At 36.0% G+C, this 22,037-nt stretch overlaps 2 protein-coding genes across 4 annotated transcripts in view; both read left to right on the forward strand.

Annotated features, from left to right (window-relative positions):
* Positions 1–11,328, forward strand: part of LOC121430120 (anosmin-1-like) — a 56,862-nt gene extending 45,534 nt beyond the window's left edge. For all 3 annotated transcript variants that reach the window (XM_041627397.1, XM_041627399.1, XM_041627398.1), the window contains 4 exons: positions 1,786–1,954; positions 7,980–8,197; positions 9,425–9,566; positions 9,923–11,328. In XM_041627397.1, the coding sequence (XP_041483331.1) occupies positions 1,786–1,954; positions 7,980–8,197; positions 9,425–9,566; positions 9,923–10,077 (684 nt within the window). In that variant the 3' untranslated portion in view covers positions 10,078–11,328. The remainder of the gene's footprint in view (positions 1–1,785; positions 1,955–7,979; positions 8,198–9,424; positions 9,567–9,922) is intronic.
* Positions 11,329–16,939: 5,611 nt separating this feature from the next.
* Positions 16,940–22,037, forward strand: part of LOC121429509 (retinoblastoma-associated protein-like) — a 31,612-nt gene continuing 26,514 nt past the window's right edge. The window contains exons 1-5 of the mRNA XM_041626569.1: positions 16,940–17,018; positions 18,710–18,862; positions 19,927–19,988; positions 20,234–20,323; positions 21,430–21,561. Coding sequence (XP_041482503.1) covers positions 18,743–18,862; positions 19,927–19,988; positions 20,234–20,323; positions 21,430–21,561 — 404 coding nt within the window. The 5' untranslated portion in view covers positions 16,940–17,018; positions 18,710–18,742. The remainder of the gene's footprint in view (positions 17,019–18,709; positions 18,863–19,926; positions 19,989–20,233; positions 20,324–21,429; positions 21,562–22,037) is intronic.

Raw genomic sequence — 22,037 nt, forward strand, 5'->3', positions numbered from 1 at the left:
AATCATACCTGTTTTATTCAAAGATTTATATGCAGATACATGCATATGTGAAACCACAGCTTGTATGCATGTTTTCTGTTTATGGAATATTGCTTAAGCATGAATATTGCATTTATTTTAAAAAAATCATGCATCCTTTTTTTCCATAGATTTTTATTTGGTGCATGAACTATTCTTCAATTAACTGGTATTATTCAGTTCTTTGATTATTGATTAAGATCTGCACTATTTAAATATCAAAGAATATGAAATATTAGATATGAGAAAGATATAGTAAGAAATATTATAAGGAAGATGTTCAGACTTGATTACTTTTGAATTGGCTTGTAAGTTGTAGACTGCTTTTAATTTCACAATATTTCTAAAATGTCAATTTTATAATTTGGCACTTGTGTTGGTATAGGTGTTCACATTTGAATTGCTGTGCTTTCTGATGAAGTGTTCACACTGTACCTAAACACTATTCTAAATAGTGATAATTTGCTGTGTACCACTTCATATCACAATACATAATCTATTTCTTTATCCTGAATGCACATTTGCTGAGATGAAAATATGGTCACAAAAACTTAAAAGTACTGTGATGAAAAAGACAGAAGTTAATGAATACACTGTTTTTGCATGTGATGGTAGCATATGAACTGGGGTCCGTAGCAGCCAAGAAACAACTCTATTTTCAACCAATGAAAAGCGTGCACGAGGGAGCTGCACTTGCCTTTTTTCAGTTGTCTCTGCTAAACGCCCCAGGTCAAACTACCAAACAAACTTTTCACTACCAATTATTAGGCCATTGTTATATTTGTGAAGACTATATTATCTGTGCCTTTAATTATTCTAGCTTTTTTTTTAAGCTTGGATTATTATTTTTTTAATGAGTGCACCTCTGAATATGCAATGACTGTATAATGAGGGCGCTTTATAAATCCTGTATTATACAGTGCAGGAAAATATTCATACAAAGACTGCATGCTTTGACTTATAATAGAGACTAGATATTGAGCATGTACATGCATGATGGTTGACATGTAGTATATACAACATGTAGTTATCTCATAAATTATCTGTCAGATTGATTGTTACCGTGTGAAATAGCACTTTGTTATAAAATTACTGCCAGTAAAGTAAATGTCTCTGAACCTTTGGAGAAACAAAAATCCTGTGTAATGAACCAATCCAACTTGTTCACCATAGCAGAATTGACTCCCCCCCAATAGAGTTTGAAGAATGGTAACATAGGCTTTAGAAAGTCAATATCGTCTAGCTTTCAAACAGGTGATTCAAGGTTTATTTGGGTTTGCGGGTGGGGGGGGGGGTGTGAAACGCGTGACTCAATGATGAGTTTTATAAGGGTTTTTATCCCTTACTGGTGGTTTGTTATATTCTAAAAACCAAAAATAAAGGTACACTGTATATTGTTACAAGCAAGTAATAGATTTCTTTCCTGTTGTTTTCTTCTTTCTTTCTTTTTTTCTTGTCACTTGAAAATCTGCAACCCCCCCCCTTTCTGGGTAGCAAGACTGCTGCTATCAAGAGTTTTCATCGTTACTATTCTCCTAACACACATGGGGCCTGTTTCAGAAAGACTATAAAACCTTGATTCTGATTGGCTGTTGAGGCAAGTTACCATGTTATTTGCCATAATGGCAAAGTTACAACAGTTACTAGTACTTTGTAAAACCGGTCCCTGACAAACCAGTCAGCACCAAATGATGCACATGACTCCCTATAGAGTCAAATTAAAGCATATTAAGTATTAATATATTTCTATATCTTTATCTTTCACAGGACACATCATTCGAGCTGTATGATCTATCATTTGACTGTACGTATGAAGTCTGGGTGAGACCGGTTTATGACCATGGTTGGGGTCCGTTTGATTCAACCATCCAGATCTTGACCCCTCCCTGTACAGAGGTCATCTCCAGAGGGCCAAGGCCAACCTGTCCTACACCAAGTAAGTTCACAAGATTTACAAAAAAGTATATAAATAGCAGGGTTATTCCTTGGTAGACATACACCAATAAAATGAATCCAAAAAGAAAAATAAAGGATGAACATGTCTGAATTCTTGAATCGTTGAATTTCGGTAACTCGCATAACGAAAAGGACATGGTCAGTTGTACAAAAGCATATTTTGGGAAAGTCTCATCATACTCGCAAGTGTTCAAACTTGTGGAGTAGTCATTACTTTGTAACATCACCCATTCCTGGGCAATAAACTAAAGTATGATTCATGTCATTTGTTGAGTGGAATGTTTTTTATCCTAATTTTTGATAATTTACATACCTGCTTAATTATTAAACATCTAAAATTGTTTAATTACCAAAGATAACATTATCCTGCATGCTATTTTTTTTCTCAATATTTCATTTAAGAAAAGGATTATCTGGTCAAACCCCTTGACCTACCCGTCGACCCATTCTCTACTTTCTGATATCTCCTTTAAATCCCTTTTTTTAATATCCTTTATATATCCCTTTTAATAGCCCTTTTTATGTCTATTTTAACCATCTGTTTTTAGATATCCCTTTTTAAACTTCCCTTTTAATATGCCTTTTTATTTCAATTTCTTTGGTTAAAAAAGGAAGACTGAAAATCTATGAAAAACCCCATCATTTTTAAGAAATAAAAGAGATAATCTTGCTTTAAATGTCTGGCATTCATCTAAAGCCACCATCCCCCTTCCCCACACCCAATCACAGTTAGAATGCAATAAGAGGGTCATTAGTATTTAAGGATGGACCGAATGGAAGGATCAGGTGCTATAGGGATACATCTGTAAATCAGAGATCAGTAATTCCTTGAATAAGGAAAACTACATCTTGAGTCAGGGGTAGTGGAAGTACCTCTTTTGGGGATGGAAGTAAGAAGGGGGGGGGGGGCGATTAGTAACCCAGGTTGAGGGCTTTAAATTTTTCTCTTTTTTTCAATTGGACGTAGGTGACGGCCCCTAGGGCCAATATCCTCTTGGTTTGGACAAAGGGCTGTGATTTCTAAGAGTAGGGGTATTAAGTAGGAGATTAGTCCAGATTTCACCTCTTTACCTTTAGAATACAGACATGGATTATGCCTTTTGTAAACTCTCCAAGTCTTTCTCTCTAAACTTCTTCACCTCCACCTCTCTCTTTCTTTCCCTCTTTCTTTTTCTCTTCCCCTCTTTCATGCTATTTCGTATACATGATAGTGCCGCATTTATATAATATTCACTGATGAACATCGATAAGCATTTTTCAAAATCCGGCCTGTTTCTCACGCCTCAGAACGCTGTGATTCTAATCTTATACTTAGTGTGGACATGGATGGGGGTCACTCAGAATAAATGCAGTAATCTACTCGGCCAATTGCCAGTTATCTAAAAGAAAAATATTAAATTCATTTACCATTCTACCGTATTTAAACTGAAAAGTGAAATTGCCTTCAGAAGAAGCATATTCATTAAAAAAATGCCATTACATTGGTAGAATACCTGGCATATATATCTCTCCCTCTCCTCTCTCTCTCACTCTTCATGTTACTCTCAAAGAAAATGATAATATTCCGTTTTTATATTGCACTAAATACATCAGAACAACTCTTCAAAGTGCTTTACAGATACATGTATATTATTACACTGGTCATTGGACCCTGGCATGCCCACACACAATGTATACACTTTTTCCACAAGAGTTCCAAGACTCGGTTGCTATGCATACCACCCATCCCCCATCCTAACAGTTACCCATTACACCGAGGTAGAGATCCCTAATCTTATCATATATTCATGCTATAACTTCCCCACTCTCCTTTTCACTTTAAGGTGGGGTTTTTTCTTGGATCCTTCTCCTTTTATCCCTTCCTTGTTACTCTTCTCTCCTTCTTTCTTTCCTCTAACTTTAAACCGCTTTTCCTCAAGGTGAGTGCTCTGTATAAAGAAGAGATAATCATCAATTGGCTGGATTAGCGTCCTTCCATTCTTCCTATTGAGAACTCTGTTGCTCAATGATCATATCTCTCTCCCCCACCCCCTTCTTTCTTTTCTCTCAATCTCTCATTCCTTGCCTTCATCTTCCCCATCTTCATCTTTCTATTTCAAATCTTTATCTTTCTCTACCATCCCCTTACTCCTTCATTCTCTCTTTCTCTGTTCTCCTTTCTATATCAGGGCCACTGTACCTTCCTTTCTCCTGTCATTTACAGTCAGATAGCTCACATCGCCTTCTCTCTATCTTTTTGATTCACATCTCTTCCTTCCATAACATACCCCCCTCTTCCTCCCAACTTGACTCTGCTTATCATACATTCTGTGGCCCGTATTCTGAAGACAGGTTTAAATTAGACCATGGTCTAACTCTGTGCTAAAATTATGGGAAGCCAAACGTTTCAAAATTTTGTTTACAGTGAATGCTTCTCATGTTTACTGTGCTCTTTATTAATTCTTTAACGGTGAAGACAACTGTCATACTTATCCTTCCCAGGCAGTTAATAATGTTTTGGGAGCTGATACATTGACCCTCTACCGTTAGAGATTTCTGTAACAACTGGCTTTCCATAGTTGAACCACAAACTTAAAACCAGAGTTTAATTTAAATCCCGAGTTCAGAATACGGGCCTCTGTCTGTATCCTGTCTAAATGCCCTCTTTTTATCTTCCTCACTCCCTGTCTCTTTCCCCTGCATCTCATCCTTCCAAAATATCCTCTACCCATCCCACTCTCCCATCTCTACTCTCTTTTCTAAAAATTCTATCTTGTCCAAACTTATCTCTTCCATCCATGATACCTATTTTCTCTTCTTCATCACCCCCCCCCCCCACCGCCCGAACCCCTTCATTTTCCCCACTGCATTCCTGCCCATGAAGTGTTACAAGTTACCTAACAAGCTTCCGATTGTTGGGTGCTTGTCTAATCTTTTCATGGTGCGGTGTATCTCTTGCTCGGATCGTGAGGTGCAAGTAACCGCAGGAATTTGTTGTATGCATTCCTAAACTATGCAATTGTCATTGAATATACTTGCAGCACATGCATACAAGTCATGTATAAATAGACATATACATGTAGTTAAACTTGCATAGTCGATCTTCCAAGTCAAAGCAATTTTTCACACCATATATGCAAAATGTATTTTTACCCTGTTCTTAGTCAAAAGTTTTCCTAAGTTGAACGGAAGTGCTACCAAAATAATTAATCAAGCAGTTGGTTTAAGTATAATTATGCAATGTTGCAATGATACGGATGTAGTTATCACCCATGTGAATGGGGGGGGGTGGTGGCCAGAGTAGTGGAGCACTTGTGTGTTTAGTATGTACACAGTTCACACAAATCGCTTACTTCTAAAGTTCGCCTTTTCCTTCTTTCATATTGCCTTTTCTCTCGTTTTGATATTCCTCCAACGTCTGATATATTAAAAGGAATGTGGGCATGATCATTTGTTTGGATAACTTGTGCATAGAACATCTTAATCGTACAATAGTCGGACAGACATTTCAGTGTCATGAAAATGCATCCAACTCCAGCTCATTCATTTTACCTATGCTATTCAGATACTAAAAGGGAACAACCTTCCAGAAAGCTTTGCCCTCTTCAAAGCTTAATTTCTTACAATGAAGTACAGGCTAGATCCAGCAAGCTTTGTATTATCACCCGTGATGTGACATGCTATGTAGTGGTCCATGTTCCCGTGGTAACACGAATGGTGCCCTTTTAGAACCCCTCCGTTGTTGTGTCTCAAATCAGATCAAATTTAAAATCTTTTCACCATCAGCCTCACATGAAATACAGAATGGCTCTACCCAATGTTGTTTTACATCCCATTGATATATCATGATGAAAAAGATATTCATATAATTCTTTTGAAATTGGTAGTGTTGTCACATGTCATTTGTTGGGAGGGGTTTGGGCTGGTTGCAGCTTTCACGACCCATCCGTACTTGTAGTTAATTCTTTGCCTATTTCGTATGGCAACTTCCATGATAACAGGGCTCTGCAACCAGTCATAATAAAGGTTTCCATGGTAGTTGCATTATGCCGAAGTTGCCATAATTGTAGGTCATTCATGAAATGGGTCCGTGATCTCTTTTTTTATTGTTGCCAACTTGATAATAATTGCCAAATTATGCTACAGTCACAAATACCTTTACAAACACTGTACCAATGGTTTCACACCATTTATTGCTATGTATGGTACGCTGATCGGAATGGAATATGTGACCGTAACATTGGGAAAGAGAAGGGTTTAATTCAGTTACCGGTATGCTACTAGGAACATTAGGTCATCAAGGAATCGCTTTAATGGTGCAATACTACATCTACAGATATATACGCATGAACCTTCCGTCCATGCAATGCTCAAAGTTCCATGCAGTGCCTTGCATTGTTAATAGGAGAAGAGTTCTTGCAGGATTTTTAATACCATCTATCCTCTTTCCAAAATAATCTCCTTAGCTTGCCTTCCACTATGCACTCCTGATCCAACTATTGTTGATGTCCATACCCCATGTTAAGATAGCCTAGTCCGTCAGGGGTGGGGTTTACGGGTCAGGTACTGCCATACCCAACCCAACATAGCGGGTGATTTGGATATGGGTGATGGGAAGGAGTAAAACTGACAATTTTTTCAGATTTTAACTAATAAATAAACCAGCAGCCTGTTAAAGAGTTATAGCCATGTTGTAACTTTTCCATTTTGTCAATTACCATGTTAACAGGGCCCAGTAGCCAATCAAAATCAAGGTTTCAATAGAAGTACAATACTGGCAAAGTTATAAAAGTTGTAAGTCTTCATGACATGTGGTTCCAAATTAGTGTAAGGGCAAACATGTATTTTTGTCTTTATTAATTTTTTTTTTTTTTGGGGGGGGATATTACGTAACAAACTAAGCCCATTAATATTACGGTCAAAGTTCACTTTAACCAATACAGTAAGCAGTAAAGTCATTTGCAAGATGAATATCTTCTGTAATTTCTGTTTTAGTTCACTTCTCTTTGCTTATCCACTGTTGGTTTTATTTCAGAACTTTATGAAATGGGATATAATGTTATTTTCAATTTGAAGAGGAAATAGTGATCAATATAGATCCATAGAAAGCCTTTAACTGCTATAGGTAGGAGGGTAGAAGAAAGGGGCGAGGTAATCCCTACAAGTGACGCGGTGTCCAGGTTTTATTCCGTTGTGACTATTCTCGGAGGAAATCGGGCCTGTTTTTCGTAGAACCTTAGAAAGGAACCACATCAACGTTTTACAATGAAGTAAATGGACTGGATGATGGGATTGGGTCATTAACACTTTGAATGCTAAACCCAAGACGGTGCAGATAGGAAGCAGAGGGAGATAGGTAGTTAAGGGATTGTAGGGGTTAATGAGAAGGCCAGGAGATACTTAGAATGGGATTGTTATAGAAGAGGTCTCAAAGGGGGATGTGATAATCATGCAGTCTAGATTGCTTAGGATTTGCATAAAAGTCAAAAGTGTGGAGCTTGTTTTTCTCAACATGTAACCAATGGCAACAAGAGTAATTAGTAATGTAGAGGAATTTGGAGTTCTTATTTTGTTGTGTTTAAGGAATAAATTTCCTGATAATTGCATAGCGATTCATTGTCTTTCTTGTAGGTGACTACTTTACAAATTGGTCAATTGTGTGACAGTATTTTTCCATAGAACTGGCCAATACTTTGTCGAAATTTCTACACCAATGATGAAAATCTCTAATCAACATTGAAAATAGGAATTATTTCCCATTTTTCCCCCCTTCATAATGCAAGAAAGTGAATACTTTCAAGTTTATTTGTGAATGTCTTATGAGCAATTATGTTAATTTCATTCAAAAATGTGTATTTGGAAACACAAGGAGTAAAGAGATGTTAGATGAGAAAGTGATTTGCACTATACAAAAACTAAATATCATTTTGTTATTATTCATATTAAACAACCCTCCAAAGTTGATTTTTTTCATGATTCACAATTTATTGATCATATATTCCTTTTTTTTGTTATTTTCTCTGCAGTACCTGATATCCCAAGCGCTCCCATCAACATGTCCTACACCTACGGTATCGGGGAGACCGTGAGTGCTAACTTCACCTGGGCCCCTCCGACCCGGTCCCAGTATCCTCTCAGTGGATACCGGATCTACTGGGCCAAAGTCAAACCATCGTCGGGACTACCCCATGCAGCACTACCCACCATTGAGAGAGAAGAGTTTATATCAACATTGCTCAGGGAGGTAGGTATCTGCTTTACCCCCTTAGCTTTAATAGGGACAGGTGGGGGGGGGGAGAGATGGGTTGTGGAAGGGGGGTTCTTAGCGGATACCGGATTTACTGGGCCAAGGTCAAACCATCGTCGGGACTACCCCATGCAGCACTACCCACCATTGAGAGAGAAGAGTTTATATCAACATTGCTCAGGGAGGTAGGTATCTGCTTTACCCCCTTAGCTTTAATAGGGACAGGTGGGGGGAGAGATGGGTTGTGGAAGGGGGTTCTTAGCGGATACTGGATTTACTGGGCCAAGGTCAAACCATCGTCGGGACTACCCCATGCAGCACTACCCACCATTGAGAGAGAAGAGTTTATATCAACAGTGCTCAGGGAGGTAGGTATCTGCTTTACCCCGTTAGCTTTAATAGGGACAGGTGGGGGGAGAGATGGGTTGTGGAAGGGGGGTTCTTAGCGGATACTGGATTTACTGGGCCAAGGTCAAACCATCGTCGGGACTACCCCATGCAGCACTACCCACCATTGAGAGAGAAGAGTTCATATCCACACTGCTCAGGGAGGTAGGTATCTGCTTTACCCCGTTAGCTTTAATAGGGACAGGTGGGAGGGAGAGATCGATGGAAGGGGAGGGGGGGGTGTTCTTAGCGGATACCGGATTTACTGGGCCAAGGTCAAACCATCGTCGTGACTACCCAATACTGCGTTACCCACCACTTCTCAGGGAGGTAGGTATCTGCTTTACCCCTTAGGGTGGGGTGGATGAGAGATTGGGAGGGGGGGTCTTAGTGGTTACTGAATCTGCTGGGCCAAGGTCAAACCTGTCCTAGTTACCCCCTTAGGGTGGGTTGAAGAAGTTGGATTGGGAAGGCATCCAATGGTACTCGTATTACTTCTTGGATGCTACAGGGAAGTAAGTATCACCTTAACCTGTGGATGGGGGTGGGGGAAGGGTCATGATACTTCTTATGAATTATCTCATTAGGTGCCCAGCAATTTGTTGATGGCTAACCTTAAGAACAAAGCTTTTATCTCAGATTGCTGACTATAAATTGTTTTGTTAGAACACAGGAAGGAATGAATTGGATTGTTGAGATTCTTGTGTGCAAGCATGCAAGGGCTTCTTTCCATCACTAACCTTGCAGTTAACTTCATTATATGAATCAAAGTCAAGGTTCTGAACTTCAAAATGTTGAGCCAATTTCTAATCAACGCCTTTTTATCTTTCTTCTTAGACTCAAAGATGGTATGTGATCAGAAACTTGACGGCCGGAGCGAGATACGTTGTAAAACTACAAGCGCTATCGAGCATTGGAGGCGGAGCTAACGTGGCCGTTGACATCCAGACTCCTGATATTAAAATCAAAATTAATACAGGTAAGATTAACATTTCATTTCTGCTAATTACCGTAGCAATAATAGGGCAACTGCATAAGTTTTTAGATGGGTTATTTTCTACATTGTGACAGTTTGTGTCAAGTCCAAAGGTAATTCATGGGGAGTGTTTTGCAGCAAATGAAGGCTTTGAATCTGTGTATTTTTGCTGAAATATATAAATGTTTTATTGTATTAAATCAATAATGAGCTGCTTTTTTCTGCTAATATATTTTATGCTCTACATGTATACAATATTACAATGTGTATTTTGTATTCATATTGTTTTTCCTTGGCTTGTGAAATAAAGTTAAAATTAGATTTAATATTGATGTATTTTTCATGTTTTCCCTATACAGTATTACCCAGTGAGGATCCACATACATCAGATCCTAACCTCATTGAAGAGCCTTCCAGACCACAAGGAAACAGTGCAGCTGAAAGACTGGTTGGCTCCTATCTCATCCTCACTCTCCTCACGATACTCTGCTTATGTCATGTCATCCAAAGATGATAGTCCCCCGAGAAAGGATAACATTCAAGCATTATTTTTTTTCTCTCTCTCTCATATTTTACAAGTGTTGCCTTTTTTGTTGTTGTAGCACTACTGAAATGTCTAAACAGTATTTATTATATATGATCAGATAGATCAGCTCTTCTCTGTACAAAGAAATTTTTTCACTGTAAAGTTATCTTTTATTTAATTTGTATTCATATACATTCATGTACTTATAAATATTTTTTGCAGGAAAAAATATGTGATGCAAAAGAGAAAAAGTTATGACCATTGACGACATTACAGATCCGGGGAGGAAGTTTAGAATCAGATTTCTTGGTTTTTGTTTTTTGATAAATCGGCTGAAAAGACAAATTCAGGAATCTGCTAAGAAAAGTGCTTGATTGTCATCACTTTGACATTCGAGAATCAAACAACCTATCAACATATGAACTCGGTTTTGAACAATGCAAAATATTGTTCTTTGAATCATTAAAAGACAACATTAAGGGTATCGATAAAGAATTTATTTTCTCTCAAATGTCAGATTTGTGACTGGCAGCGTGACAATCGTGTTTTTGTTATTTAAATTCATTATGTATGTTACTACCCTCATATGGTTTATGCTTGTAAAGTCACTGCCATTATTATATATTCTGTGATAGACATAAAATGTCTTTATTATCGAGTATGGATCGTGATGTATGTATGCACACTTTATGTTTAAATTGTCACCAGTTTTGGAAGATGTCCCTTTTCATGTTTTTTCTGTCCTCTTTCTTTCCCTGTACTGTCTATTTCTCCCCCCCCCCCCCAATCTCTCACTATACTCTTTATTTTCCTTGAACTATCATTTTTGGTTGCCCCCAACCCTTCCCCTCTCTTTATCTCTCGTTTTCGCCTCCTCTCAACACCCCCCGCTCTCAAGTATTTGATCTTTTCTTTATACAATTTATTATTTCACCCTCTCTCTCTCTCTTTTGTCTTATCTTTTCTATACTATTACCATCTTTATCAGGAGTCTGAAAGTATTAGCTCATATGGGTTAACAGTTGACATCTTTCTTGCTCTGAATGCAGTAATGTCTATTTACTCTCTTTTCAAAGTTAGATTGATCCTGATATGTGATTATCAATGTCTATCTTGCTTCATGTCAAATCAATTATGTGATTCATACATGTATATGATATATTATGTGAAATTTTGACTTGTATACATGTATTTATTTAGCCCACTAATAAGATATATGACTTGATGGCAAATGTGATGCCATTAAAATTGAAAAATCAGGGATTTTTTTTTTTTTAAATACATTTAGATATTTTTTTGTAATGTGAAATGGCTCTCTGTCCAGACAAGGTGTACAGACACATAACTAGCTATCATGTTTCTAACAGACTAGCATTATTTTTTTTCTGTAATATATAGTCAAATTAGAATCATTACCTCTTTTCATCATCCGTTTGAAGTGAGATTGCTGGATGCATTGATTTGAAGAGTCCGTACACCTCTGAATCGGTGTTACCTCGGACCGTGCACTTCCAACACTGGGTCTCTCAATGTCATTTCAGTACCAACTAGTCCCATCTTAACCACTCTTGTAGGATTTCAACGGATCATGAAAAATCATTCCATTTTCTTTTAAGACATATCTGGCTATGTGAGTCAGAGGTACTTAGGATGCATGAACTACTACTTTAAAACTATTTTAAAGCATGTGTATAGCTTTGGTAAAGGGTCAATAATGTGATTGATAATCGAAAATCATCTAATATGACAGTCTTACTGAAGCGTAGAGACCTTCAGATATTTTTCCAACTGCACTTCTCTGAGAAAATTTCAAATATTCAAATCTTGGATATATAGCGCCCTCTCTCGGCGATGCTTGTTTTAAATTAAAAAATGGGCATTCAAGCACTTATCTTATAAATTTAGTGATTAGATATCCAAAAGTTACAGACAAAGAACATATCTTGAAAGTTTCAGCCAATTACATGATTTGAAATAGGATTTAATTGAAAGACAAAAACACACAGATATTTTAATTTGATCGGGTGACCCGATCAAGTTAAATTTCCATGTAAAATCGCAAAATTTATCCTGTAAAATACATTTTCATTTCATATCCTCCACATCATAACTGTTATAGGGCATATCCATTCATATTAGCTAGCAATGAATTGGAATAGTGATAGGTGCATTTTGGTGGATTTACCAAAACTATACACAAGCTTTAAATTCTAGTCAAAACATTGAATTTCTTTCTGATGCATCACATTAGATATTGAATTCTCATTAATTTTGAGAAGCATTGGTCAATGTTTCTTCCAAGAATAGTCATCCAATCAGATCATCTGTAATATCGTAGAGGACAATTTGCAAGTCTTTTCCTTCCCTTCCTCTTCTCTCTTGTAACTAGTTTCATTTTTTTGACAAGTTTGGAATCTTCCCTAAAATTACCCCAATCTCTTGTCCTAAGAATTCACAATCAACAAATCGAGACGTAAAAACTGATTGGGATGCTAATGTTAAGAAATATGAATATTGAAGTTTCAACCCAATATTTTACAGGAACATAGTACCACCTATATATCTTGTTTGTAAGTTCCATAACCACAGAATTTTCTTTCCATATCTAATGCATAACAATACAAAGAAATGCATACATGGGACTGAATAATTTCTGTATGTACACAAAGAGTTATTCTTATGGATGTATTGCATATGCAATGTAACTTCTAGTAGTTTACATACATGTTTGAAAATATCTTTTCTTCTCTCTCTCTTTCTAAAACAATATTTTAGGAAGCTAGCAGCTTGATCATAGGTTTTAGATGTATTGAGCCATGAATGCCTTGTACATAGAGATATATTCATATAAAGCTATTTCATACATTCATGATATAACTATGCAAGTCTTCTTCACGAGTCTACTATAGGCATACATACGTTTATGTGGATGTCTTATGTTACAAAAAATGTATGTCTTTTATTTTTTCCTCTCTTATTAGGACACATGAAATATACAAAAGTGGCTGAATTTTTGTCTCTTTTTTTTTCAATAAGGATTTTGATTGTTTCGTCTTTTCTCTTCCAAACGTGTATTCTTACATGAAGTATTGAGCATAGAATATATTTATTCAGTTATTGTGCTTGGTATTATATGCATGTACGAATCGTTTTGGCTTAGTCTTTGGAGGATGGGGGGGGTGCCTCTGTTAGAAATTTTCTGAATTGTTTTCAGAAATTCCTTTTTAGTTTAAAAGTACCTGTACAGTCCAGATGCCGAACAGTATTTGTGTGGAACAGAGAAGACGAGTCTTCTTGGAAATTTATTTCTTCTTATTTTGAATATTGTCGTCATTAACTTGTACATGATTTGCAACTTTTGTATGGGGTTTTCACTAGAGTATTCAACTTTGAATGTGAAAAAAATATCTCTACACGCACACTCTAAACTAATCTAATTAATATCAGCTCTCGAGACAATTATTCCCAATAACAAGTGATTGTGACAATCTTAACATTACTCGTAGGAAGTTTGTCAAATTCTTGCTAGATTTATTCTCCATTTAGAGCTGGAAAGTTGACAAAACCAAAGTTTCCCATCATTTGCTCAAAACCACAAAAGCAGTGATCAGTTGGCAAAGTTGCAATGCCCAATTAGGATCATTGTTGTATGTGTATTTTGTTCAAAAGAGTCACATGTATCCAATCAGATTTGTTGTGTCATATTGCTAACTGATCACAAGCTTTTATGTTAAAATGCCTTGGTCTTCAACAGATCAGTGTATTACCAGACTTTTGCAAAAGGCAAAAAATGTATCCATGGAAACAAAGGAAAAAAAGTTCTCAACATTCTGAACTATTTGGGGTTTGATTTCATCTTCATTCTTTTCATTCCTACTTCACGAATGTTTATACCATTGCAGATATAATCTTTCATATGTATACATGAACTAAGTATGAATGATGTAATCTAAAACAATGAAATTGGCATCAGTATTAAGAAATTTCATTCAATGGTAATCATTACACCAAGCTTGGGTGAATTTTTATTATGAATTAGTCATCCAAACATAAAATTATGGTCAAATCATTGACCATACAAACTCACTCCAATGACTGTTTAAGGGTGGAGATGAGATGATTAAGAATGTTTGTCAAGATAGGGTTACTCATGATTTAAAAAAATTATTTTCTGATGATTGGAAACTTATGGATTTACATTAGTATCTTCCCTCAAATGCACACAACGATCTGCATCAGACATTAACGGATTATCATTGGACCAGCTTTTTGATTGGTTTACTTGTTTTATGTTATTTTCTTAAATTTCCCTCTTTGTCCTAGGGAAATGTTTTCCTTATCTTTATATCATTTCAGCATACATCCTGTGTGCTTTTGTTGCGATCATACATTTTATGCATGTAACATATTGCATATTATACAATATTACATTGTTATTTTTGACTTCTCTATGTTCACATTATTATACAAAGTAATTATTTTTGTCTTATATTTTGTATATGTATCTTCAAATGCATTATGAATATAAATAAAATAATAAATACACACACAAAAAAGAATTAACTGTTGCACTCTACAGTCAAACAAAAAAAAACTAATGTCTGTCTTCTGGTTATAGTGTGTCATGAATTAAATGTAGATATATTAAACATTTTAGAGAAGTAGAAAAAATATGAAGAAGAGAAAGAGTGAGAGATGGAGAGGTGGGTTAGAGAAGAGAGAGGGGAGATCAGAAAAGAAAGAGGGAGAGATAAAGAGATCAAGAAAGAAAAGGGGAGAGATGGGGAGAGATCAAGACAGAAAGAGAGAAATAGAAAGAGAACAGAGAGGGCGCAACACGGAGAGAGAGAGTGGAGATTAGACAACAATTTTCAAAGAGTAAAAAGAGGTAATAACATTGTAAAGTAGTAAAGAGGGTACAGATTACAGAGAAAAAAAAAGATGGGCGTATGTTTTGTAGAATCATATTGAACAAAAAATAGTGAGATTAAGCAGGTCATGTGATATGTCATAAATTAAATGTTTAATTGGGACTTAAGTCGAAAGTGAGAGAGAGAATCACAGAAGAGCAGAAAGGGAAAGGGTCAGATAAGAATCTAAAGAGATAAAGGAAAAAATTAATCTATATGGAGTATATTCACTTTCCTTGCAAACAAATATCAGCTTGTAGATGACAAACACATATCTGTTTCAGGTAAAAAGGGATAAATGCATGAATTCCCCTCCCCCAACTCTAAACAGAGCAAGTAAACAAAATGCAAAATAAAAACTCTGCCAGAGACGTTTATCATGCTTGGCTAACATATATGGCGACTTGGGAGTAGTTTATCCATGTCCAGACCTTGTGTTAAAATTAAACTTGGTGCCAGACTTCCCGATTTGGGATCATTACTAAGGATTGATGTTGTTTGCTTTTTCTAGCCCACGCATCTCACCATCAGACTACAGCATACAGACCCAGCATGGACTGATGTAACTTGCTCTACTCCTTTGAAGAACCCTACAGTGCGATTAAACTTGCGTGGAGTCAGTAGTCCCGGTTCAGAGTGAGTTATAAGGTTTCTAAATCTTGTAATTCTTGCTCACTTAAATACCAAGGAGATTTCAGATAATTCTCCCCCAGTCTTGCATGATTTTCTTTCTTCTTTTTTTTGCCACCATGGTAGATTTCTTGGAGATGAGTGGATGGGGGAGGGGTGGGGGAGAATAGAAAAGGGGCCAGCATTGGGACGATATAAGACCAAGGGGTGGCAAGAGATGTGAAAAAAGATCTTTCTGAAAGAGAAATAATAAAATATAAAGGGATTAAAATACAGTCAGGGTAAAATAATCAATGCTATAATGAGTACAAAGGAAAAAAAGATCAAGATTAAGAAGAAAAAAAAGGGTGATTGCTTTGTGTGTGAATTTGAAGATAAATATGAGATGAATAGTGCATGGGTAGTTTACCAAGCAACAAGACAATTAAAGAGATATTCCAGGCAGAAAATTATGTGATGTGAATGTATAGATTAAAACAAGACAAAACAATAATTTCATCAAAAATTGACAATCAAAGTTTTGACATTTCAAAATTTTGCCTTATTTTGGGTGAAGCAGTTTTATGCATGTCTTCATGAATGCACAATGAGAAAGCTGACAATATCCCCACATATTCTTTTTATATTTTATTACACAAAAAGGAAATTAAAATGTTGTCCTCCAGGAACGTAAAAATAGGCATGGTTACTGATAAAAAGGCGGACGTCTAAAGTAAAGAAATATTGATTTTGATTCCATGTAACAAAATGAGGAAAAAGAAAGTGGGGACATAACATCAGCCCATTCTCATTAACATGCATGTTAATCTTCACAATTATTGACAAACTTGGAATTCAATAATTTATGAAATTTTCAGTGTGTTACTCATTGAATTTACTCTTACCATTTATTATTAAAGTTTTTTTCTATTGATTCATTATTTTTCTTAGGAATTTTATATATTAAAACAGACTGCTAAAGAATATCTTTCTAAAATACAAGCTAAAACTTTTTTGAAGTTGCATGTGAAAACATGTATTTAGCAATTACTTTGTTCATTTAAACCTTTTTTCAAACGATCGAGCTATGAATCTCGGCCCTATTTCTTTAAACATTATGTTTATGTTTAGAATTCAGTGTTTTGTTTTTGACATATTTCATTCGTTTCTGTTCAATGATAATCATCGAATATCAAGTTTCATATCAATAATAAACTTTAATACTGGAGGATCCTCGAGGCTGGGACCTTTTGTAGTTTTGTTCATTGGATTAGAAAGATTCCCCCGGAAGATTCTTCCCCCCCCCCCATCCGCTCAAAAGCGCGCGCAAATTGTGCAACATCGCGCAGGTCAACGAACTCTGATCGACTTTTGCCAGCGCCAGTGAACCGTCGGCGTATACAAATACAGGTAAATTTTGATATTAGTACTTGTATTTTAATTCATTAGTAGAGTCATTAAGGCTGTTAAGTGGCTGTGAATTACACCATCACTTTTTGTGGCAAAAATATCGCTGAGTGTTCATGTTTTTATGAGTTTGATACGAAAAAATAAGGTGAAATTGATTATGCAACTTGAAAATTAGTGCGTGGGACCACACTTAAAATCATCTTTCTAACTTTTAAACGTTAACTTAAGTTACTGTAAAAACTTAGGTATCTGTCAAAACAAATATGAAGTGATGGCTATTTTGTGCTTTGGGGAACTGGTCACCAATTCAAATTTGTACCTCCTTTCACCACAATATGTAAAGAAACTTCGCTTCGGTGAGCCGAGAGGCTTTGCCTTACTTAGTCATGTTAGTTTGACTTGTTAACGATGCAAAATGAAGATTCGCACAACAGGTTAGGATACCTCTTTCCTCTTGTGATATTTATCGGGCTCAGTTTGCCATGGGTTGACAAGTTTTCAGATGACTGAATTATAATTTTTGTAATTATATCCATCTACCCCGCATTTCCCTGCTCTTCAAGACCACTCTCTGCCACTTTCACAATGTTGACAAAAAATGATTACAAAATCCGAAAGATTCAATAAATTACAGACAAGATGGGATGAATCACTTTAATAAACCCTAACTTATATCTACTCATGAAAATAGCTGGTTCCCATTTTCACGAGTAGATATTAAAAGACAGTCATGACAGTTTATTAGATTTATTTCGTCAAAGAATCATCACTAACGAAATAAATATCACTGGTAATCTGTCTATCTACTCGCTGAAATTAGAACCAGCATGTACAACTCTATGGAGAATTTTCCACTCTGGTTTCCATTGTGGCGAGTAGATTAAACTAGTTTACTTGCTAAAATGGGATTTCAAAAAGTCTCTGTCTCCCCACTCTAACAATAGTAACTAGCCTTAATTATTTTTTTGAACAGAACAAAATCTCTATATTTTCCCCTGTAGACTAAATTGGAATATGTCTATCAATATATAAGACAATGAGTTGATTGAAAAACTATTTTTTTTCTTATTTCACAAGCTATCCAATGGTATCAAATTTGTTGGGATTCCTTCAAGATACAAAAAGTTCTCATGAACTTTTCAGTAGTTTTCCTGTTTTCTCTTTACATGTAATTTTCATTGTTGTACATATTGTATATTGTTTTTTTTATATTGGTGAGAAAATGAATAAATTGAACTTGAGTAAGTTACTCCGAATCCGAGTGGTCGGTCTTGTATCTAACTGTTGCTGATGTTGACCTTTTTCAATTAGACATATTATAGTTTAATTCAATTTATGAGTTTAAGTTTCCCATAATGTTACACAGATCTTAGATCTATCAACTTTTTTCTGTTAGCCAGGAGGCTCCTAGAGAGTAAAAATCATTTACTAACCTATGCTTACTCTCCACAGAGCCAGGGATTGTGTCCCATTCATGTGCGTGTGATTTCTACTTTCCTAAGATCTTAAGATCTAGCCCTAAATCCTGTAAATGAGATACATCTTCATTTCTGACATTTCTACGATATTGATTTCATTTTTAAACAAATTGTTTGATAATATCTAGATCTATAAACTATGAATGTTATTAAGTTCACTTGCTTCTTTTTCATTGAAATTTTGACCCATTATTTTTATATTCCTGTTTTCAGATTGAAATCAAGAGCTTTGATACAAGGATCAGAATGAATGATAGTTTAGCCAATATTTTGAGCCGTCTTACACTGCCTGTCAATGTATCAGTCACGGATCAAGCTGAGAAGCTGACCCATGTATGGACAGCTTCTGATCGAGCAGAATTCAAGGTGAGTTTGTATTTAGACTCTTTTAGAGTCTACTTTTTAATGACAATTTCTAAAATGCGTGATTTTACCCTTTCAGCTTTTTTTAATGGGCTATCCGAGTCTGAAATAAAATGTTGAGGAATATAATGTGGAAATCTTTTATTGCAGTATAAGAAATTTCTCTCTGAAATCCTGTAAAATCCTAGACATTTGGTGATTGTTTTGAGAATATGACACACATCTAAGAACACCTCTCCCAAGATCAGGTCAGTTACATACTTTTTAAAAATGCCACCGAATTATGGTGCAACCTTTTTTAGCAAATCAAGTAGTATACTTTGATAAATTAACTTGGTATCAAACCCTAATAATCATTATTTAAGCTTCAATAAATCACCTGTTGCACAGATAGGAGTGTGCATGTAAAGAACATTATTATCATCATCATCATGAATTACATAATGAAAAAAGGAAACCAAAAGAAAAAAAGGAAACTAAGGTAATAGAGGTAAGGAAAGGGGAATGGAAGATTCAGAGGAGGGAGCAGGAAACAAGAACGAATAAAGTTGATATCACTATAATATGAATCTCTAATATGCTTTTCACACTGCATTTCCTTAACCCCATACTATCTTTTTTTCAATTCACACTGTCTTTCATAACCCCATACTATCTGCTCAACCGTGGTTAATGCCCTAACCCCGGACTATCCCCCTGCTCATGAATATTGATGATTCTACCATTCAGAGCGTGATTAATGTGCAATTCGACTTCTGTGATTGGCTAATGCTTAGCCCCACTTTCCTTAGCCCTGTTTCATTTTCACTCTGCATCTCGCAGTTGTGGTGCTAGCACCACAATAAGCCGGCTAACCCTGTTTTTTTGCAGGGCCAGATAGTACCGTACTATTTACCATGCTAGCCCACTTTGCTAAAACGTAGTGTGAAATCGAAGTGGGCTAAGCTTAACCCTGGGAAATTGGTGGGGCTAAGACCCCCCCCCTTAGCCCCACCAATTTAGGACAAAAAGTACAGTGTAAAAATCATTTTAGTGATAGATTTGCATTTTAATGTCTTTAATTATAGGAAAATGAAACCACATGGGCAGTTTGTGCAATCTACATAGCAACAGTCAACGTCAAGTATGGGTGAGTATTGATGCTAGTCATTGTCATCAAAAAATCAAGTATGATGGACTCGAGTGACTAATCTAACATTTTCTGATGAAAAAAGGACAATTTTATGTTCCATTATTGACTTTAATGCCATGCTATGAGGTCTTGCCATCTCTAGGAAGTATGAGTGTTCACAAATAAATTCAACTCAATAATAGAAGAACATTGAGTTAAATAGCACAGCATTGATAACTTTTTTCTTTCTTTCTTTTTATCAGGAAAGGAGCTCCGGTTTCAAGCGGCAATGAAGCCCCAGAATCATCTAGTCTCCCAACTGTTTCTCAGTTGCTGCATGCTTCAAATATCAAGTAAGTTATCTTCAATGTTTTAAGATGATTTTAGTCTGGTTGTTATTCTGAATGATATAGTGGAAAACTTCATCAAAATGATGACAATTACCCAAATCTGGGGCATGTTGCAGAAGTAGTGACATTTAAACTCAACTTAAAAATATCAATCACGAGTCACTAATACACACATTTGATAAGTTGAAAGGCAAGTTGCATTTGATATTTGGAGTTGTGTTTGATTGCAACTCTTTCTACAAACGGCCCATGTTTCATGAAGTGACTTTACAGAAGACTGGCAATCCTTTCTTGTGGTAACTGATAGACACCACACTTTCAGTAGTGTTGAGGAAGTTCTTAAGAAAGGATCGCCAGTCATTTGTAAACTTGCTTGTAACATACAAACAGATTTATGAAACACCCACCCGACACATATAAGCATGAATGAGACCACACACAACCTTTTGAAAGGGTTTTTCTTATTTCATTGAAAAGGTTTGATAGCTTGAAGGGAATGTATTAATCATTCAAACATCATTCCATAATCTTGAATTTGATGAGATGATACACAATTTAGGGACATAGCCATTGCAAACCCAAACTCAAGTAGTCAGGGTCGATATAATTTTGAGAGAAAGTCTTAGATGTTCATGATTAAGTGCTGGCATAGTTAAACATTCTGAAATGTATGATTTCAACTTGTTAAAACTAGTTCCAATTGATATCCTAGAAAATGAATTAGAGCTGATATAGCTGATTTATCCTCTATGTAGATGGAAGCAGAATAATCAATTTTGAATTTGCAATAAATTCCAAAACTTACATATTAATGATATGGAACCTACAATTGAGTTGCAATTCAATTTAAAGCAATTGGTGGCATAACAAATTTGCATGAAATTTAAATGCTTCCATTGATGTTGGAACCTCTGGTTGATTTGCTATTAATTATCAATTGAGATGGAGTGTAAGTGGATTGCATCAGCACAAGACAGAAACCTTTGGCACCAACTTGGGGAGACCTTCACCTTGCAGTAGGCTGAACATGGCAGATAATGAGGATGTAGATAAACTTCTCCCTATGTACTCTCTATGAAACTATCTGTATTATGCTTTTTAACTTGTAGCATCAAGACATTCTTTGAGCACATGGGTAAGGTTGAAGAGTTCTTCAGCTTCAGTGATACAGTCAAGAGCAGTCTAATGGCCCTCAAACAGAAATACCTCATCACCTATGCCATATTCTGCAAGTTTGAAAAGTAAGATATTTCTCCATGAATTTCAATGTATTCACTTTAACGATCTTGGCATTTATGTTCTAAATTACAGGTACATGTCAAATTCTGCATGTTTGAAAGTGAGAACCATGTTTCATTATGGGTTTTAGTAGGTTCTTAATATTGTAGCCTATGATATAGCACTTTGTCATAGCATTTGATGTAACATGTAATATATTCTGAAAGTTTGTAGATAATTTTTTTATTAATGACAATAATACTTTCATAAAATTCAGACTTTTCAACATATTTTTGACCATATAAAACACCTTTTTCATGTAGGAAAGGGGTCAATCGAATAATAATAATATGTTCCGTTTATATAACGCAGCTACTATAATTGCATATACTCTACTGCGCTTGATACTTGGTATCATATTACTACCCTGGCTGTAGCTGAGCAGCCCGACAGACACTAAAGCATTCAAGGAAATAATCCTACTGGGCACCCATTCACC

This window comes from Lytechinus variegatus, chromosome 16 (assembly GCF_018143015.1).
Source record: "Lytechinus variegatus isolate NC3 chromosome 16, Lvar_3.0, whole genome shotgun sequence".
In the NCBI taxonomy this organism is placed as follows: domain Eukaryota; kingdom Metazoa; phylum Echinodermata; class Echinoidea; order Temnopleuroida; family Toxopneustidae; genus Lytechinus; species Lytechinus variegatus.